Genomic DNA, 5,107 nt, shown 5'->3' on the forward strand with positions numbered 1-5,107 from the left:
GTGCAGGGTGAGGAGGAGGCTGAGGGGCTGCAGGGGCCGGGTGCAGGGTGAGGAGGAGGCTGAGGGCTGCAGGGGCCAGGTTCAAGGTGAGGAGGAGGCCGAGGGCCTGCAGGGCCGAGTGCAGGGTGAGGAGGAGGCTGAGGGGCTGCAGGGCCGAGTGCAGGGTGAAGAGGAGGCTGAGGGGCTGCAGGGGCCGAGTGCAGGGTGAGGAGTAGGCTGAGGGGCTGCAGGGGCCGGGTTCAAGGTGAGGAGGAGGCCGAGGGGCTGCAGGGGCCGGGTGCAGGGTGAGGAGGAGGCTGAGGAGGAGGCTGAGGGCTGCAGGGGCCGAGTGCAGGGTGAGGAGGAGGCTGAGGAGGAGGCTGAGGGCTGCAGGGTCGGGTGCAGGGTCCTGGAGCCAGGTGTGCGCAGTGCAGAGTAAGGCCTTAAGGCCTTGAGACCTTAGACGCTGAGCCGGGGCCTCATGCTGAGCCCGCGTTGTTGGCTGCCTCCCTTCTCCGGGTGAGCAGTGAGACCATTGTCTTCAATTGCTCTTTACCCTCCGGGAAACAGAGGCCAGGTGAGGGAGGCCTGGAATAGCCTCCCCTTCTGCCCTGTTTTTTTTTTTTTTTGGCTCTGCTGCCTGCTTTTTAAGACTCCCCCAATCCTGCCACTACTACCCACCCCCATAACTCTGGTTCCCAGAGGCCAAAGTGTTATCAGCAGTGAAGGCGTCTGGACTTCATCTCTGGTGCGGGTGAGGGCGCTGGCCTTGGGGGGTTCCATGGCTCAGGCTTCCTGTTTTTATTCCTGACCCAGGCAGCTGCGGCTGTACCCTGTGTGGGGCCGTGTGGGTCACCAGGGGCTGCAGTCAGGGGATTAAGCAGTGCTGTCCTCTGTCCTCCAGATGGCCCTGGGCTCACGTGCCCCACTCTGGCCCAGGCTGGCACATGCCACACATGCATGTGGGCCCTGCAGGTGGCTAGGAGGCCCCTGGGCACTCAGGGTGGGTGGGCGCGGGGATCGACAGGTGGACTTGAGCTAGAACTATTCAGGAGCCAGGACAGATGGATGAGGATGGGCAGGAGGGGGCGTGGTGGGGTGGAGCCTGGTCCTGCTGCTGGGAGCCACAGCATGAGCCTGGCTGGAGGGACTGGCTCCTGGGCAGGCCGCTCCTGGGCAGGCCACGGAGGGCACATTGGAAGCGATAGGCGGGGCCTGGCATCTTCCTGAAGCTTGAAAGGCTGGGCTGTGAGGGGAGGGCCCTCCCCTTGGCTCCTAAGGGCAGAATGATGTCATCTCTCAGAGCCCCACAGCGCACCCTCCCATCCGCCTCTTGGGGTTGGGGAAGGCAGAAGCTTCCTGTACCTGGTGCTAAGGAGCTCCCTGAAGTCAGGACACACACAGCTGCACGCAGGGCAGGACCCTGTCTCCCTCCCACCCAGGGCTTCTCCCTCTGTCTTTGGCCCTCTGCCCATAGACCCCAGGGCCAGGGCTAACTCAGGGTGGTCACAGTCTCTTGAATGTTTGGAAGGGGGTCCTGGTGGCTCTGTGGCTTTGTGTGGGCAGGACAGACCCAAAGTCCAGTGCAGTCAGAGGGTGTGTGGCCTTCCCTGTCATGGGCCCCGCACTCCAGAGTGATCTCCGCATCTCTCCAGCCCTGCCCTGCCCCAGTCCTCTCCCTGGGGCCCTGCACCCCCCATCACCAAGACAGCGGGCCTGGGGTCCCAGATGCCCTTTCCGCCCTAAAATCTGTCTCTGTGTCTCCACTCTGCCTGCAATGACCGTGTCTCATGTTCTGCCTCCCCCAGTTTCTGTCTTCCTCTCCCCTGTTTGTCCTCCATTGTCTGACCTCCTGCTCCTCTCCCGTCCATCTGGACTCTGGCTCTGGCTCTGTGTCTCCCAGCTGTGCCCCTCTCCATGGTGGCCTTGGCCGTGTCGGGGTCAGGCATTGACCTCACAGCGTTCTCTCCCTCTCTCCTCCACCGTCCCGCCCTCACAGTCTCCATTGAGGACATTCAGGAGGTGCGAATGGGGCACCGCACCGAGGGTCTGGAGAAGTTCGCCCGTGATGTGCCCGAGGACCGCTGCTTCTCCATCGTCTTCAAGGACCAGCGCAATACACTAGACCTCATCGCCCCATCACCAGCGGACGCCCAGCACTGGGTGCTGGGGCTGCGCAAGATCATCCACCACTCGGGCTCCATGGACCAGCGGCAGAAGCTTCAGCAGTATCCTTCTGGTGGCAGCAGGTCCAGGCCTGGCTTGTGGTTATCCCAGGGCAACCTGGGTAGGAAGGCGGTTTAGTAACTTTGGGCTGCCATAACAAAATACCTTAAACTGGGTGGCTTAAACAACAGAAATTAATTTTCTCATGGTGTGGAGGCTGAAAGTCCAAGGTCAGGGTGCCAGTATGGTCGGAGCCTGCTGAGGGCTGTCTCTTTTGCTGACTGTCTTCTTGCTGTGTCCTCACATGGTGGGGGGACACAGAGAGAGAGCAGGTTCTCTGCGGTCTCTTCTTGTAAGGGCACTAATCCAATTGCGAGGGCCTCACCCTCATGAACTCATCTAAACCAAATTATCTTCCAAAGCCTCGCCTCCAGATAGCATCACATTGGGGTGTTAGGGCTTCAACATATAAATTTTGGCAGGTTGGCGAGGGGTATGCAATTCAGTGGGGGAAGCGGGGAAGGTACATGAAGCCCTCTTTGGTCTAGTCTGACCCTAGTGCCAACAGCTGTGCTGCTCCCTGATACACCCTGTGTCCCTCCTCTGTCCCCAGCATGGAGTTGGGAGTCTGGGGAGCCTGACAGAGCAGCCTGCTGCAATGGGAGACCAGTCTTGGGGATTTTAATCATTCTTTTTAATTCCCCCCGCCACCTTAATCATGTTTTCTGGAGTTACTACACGATTTCCTCTGGGAGTTCAGAGGCCATGGTGCCTTCCTGTGCCATTCTTTGGGGAGTGATCAGGTACCCCAGGTCTGGTGTGTAGGCCAGCCTGTGGGCTTAAAACAAATTAACTTCAACCTTTAGTTACACAGTGACCCCCTGGCGTGTGATTCAATGTGGTCAGGCTTCTGGCGTGGATGGATTAGGGTGGAGCCAGCTCTCTCCATTTTTTATGGCAGCTTTATTGAGGTATAATTGACATACCCTATGATTACCCCATTTAAAGTGTGGAACCTGATTCAGTGCTTTTTAGTATATTCAGAGTCGTGCAGCCATCACCGCAATCAATTTTCGTGCATTTCCGTCACCCCAGAAAGAAACCCTGCACCCCTGGCAGTCCCTCCCCACCTGACCTCGACCCCCGGCCCCGGCCCTACTCGTCTGCTTCCTCCCTCTACAGCCAGTGCTTGACTTACGACCACGATGGGTTCCGACAGGCCGGTCGTAACATGATTTGGTCGTAAGTTGAGTAGGCTATGTGTGCGTGGAGATGGTAGTGCTGCCGGAAGCTGGTCCGCACTGTCGTACACCCAGCTGGGCAGCGTTTGCGCTGCCAGACGCAGAGCAGTCGTGGCTAGCGATTGTGGTCATAAAGTCGAATGGTCGTAGCTGCATAGGTCATAAGTCGATCAATACCTGTATATCCTTGCCTGCTCTAGGCATGTCCGAGAAACGGGATCACGGAGTCTTGTGACTGGCTTCCTTCATTTAGCATGACGTTTGCGTGTTCATTCATGTCGCAGCTATCAGCACTTCATTGCTAATTGTCTAGTAATATTCTGCTGTATGGATAGACCACATTTTATTTATCGCCTCACCAGGTGGTGGACATTTAGATTGCTTCCGCTTCTGGGCTTTGATGAAGAATGCTGGTATTAACCTTCCTGTGTAAGTTTTGGTGTGTATATGTGTTATCCTTTCTCTTGGAGTAGAACTGCTGGGTCACACGGTAACTATGTTTAACCTTTTGAGAAACTGCCAAACCGTTTTCCCAACTGGCTACACCAATTTACACTCCCACCAGCAGTCAATGAGGGTTTCCGTTTTCTATATCTTTGACGACATGACATCTGTCCTTTTGATTATAGACACCCTTGTGGATATGAAGTGGTATCTTATTGTGATTTTGATTTGCACTCCCCTAATGATTCATGATATTGAGCATTTTTTTTTTCATGTACATTTATATATCTTCTTTGGAGAAATATCTGTTCAGGTCCTTTGCCCATTTTTTGGATCATTTGTCTTTTTATTATTGAGTTGTAAGAACTCTTTATATCGTCTAGATACAAGTCTTTTATGAGATTTATGCTTGCAAATAATTTGTCCATTCTGTGGGGTGTCTCTTTCTTGATGGGTCTTTTTTTAGGCTAGAAAAGGGAAACAGAGTGAAGAAGGAACAAAGAAATCTGGAGCCAGTTGTGAATGATTAGTTGTAAACATCTTGCGCTCAGACCAGCCTCTTGATATTCTTTGAAGCACAAAAGTTTTTTATTTTGATGAAGCATAATTCATACACTTTTTTAATGTTGTTTTTTGGCATCATATCTAGGAAGGCTTTGCCTGATCCAAAGGGCTGAGGTTCCGGCAGTGAGCCCTGCACCTGGCCTGAGTTCTCAGTTTTATTCTGTGGTCTGTATGTCTGTTCACCATTACCACCATGTTTTGGTTTCTGTAACTTTGTAGTAAGCTTTGAAACCAGGAAGTGTGAGTTCTCTAAATTTGTTTGTTTTTTTGTTGTTGTTGTTTTTTCCAATATTGCTTTCGCTATTCTGGGTCCCTTGAATTTCTATATGAATTTTAGGATTAGCTTGTCAATTTCTGCAAAGAAGCCAGCAGGATTTTGATAGGGATTGTACTGGATGTGGAGATCAATTTGCAGCATATTTCCAGTTTAATAATGGCAAGTGTCTGATCCATGAGCATGTAATGTCTTTCCATTTATTTATATCTTCTTTTTTTTCAACAGTGCCTTACGGTTTTCCAGGTTTTAAACAATTTCTTTAAAAGCATTTTATTCACTTTGCTGCTACTGTAAATGGAATTGTTTTCTTAATTTCACTTTCTAATTTTTCATTGCTGGTGTATATCCACTCTTTAGGGGACACATTTGGAGCCTGTTAATTTCCTTTTCTGTGTGTTTTTGAGCATGTGAAAGACTTTTTTTTTTTTGGGGGGGG

At 52.5% G+C, this 5,107-nt stretch overlaps 1 protein-coding gene across 5 annotated transcripts in view; it reads left to right on the plus strand.

Moving 5' to 3' along the window:
- The window catches only part of PLCD1 (phospholipase C delta 1), a 25,579-nt gene that overhangs the window by 13,669 nt on the left and 6,803 nt on the right, over positions 1–5,107 (plus strand). For all 5 annotated transcript variants that reach the window (XM_017508428.2, XM_017508429.2, XM_037731303.1 and 2 more), the window contains one exon: positions 1,979–2,207. In XM_017508428.2, coding sequence (XP_017363917.1) covers positions 1,979–2,207 — 229 coding nt within the window. The remainder of the gene's footprint in view (positions 1–1,978; positions 2,208–5,107) is intronic.

This window comes from Cebus imitator, unplaced genomic scaffold (genome assembly GCF_001604975.1).
Source record: "Cebus imitator isolate Cc_AM_T3 unplaced genomic scaffold, Cebus_imitator-1.0 Scaffold391, whole genome shotgun sequence".
In the NCBI taxonomy this organism is placed as follows: Eukaryota; Metazoa; Chordata; class Mammalia; order Primates; family Cebidae; genus Cebus; species Cebus imitator.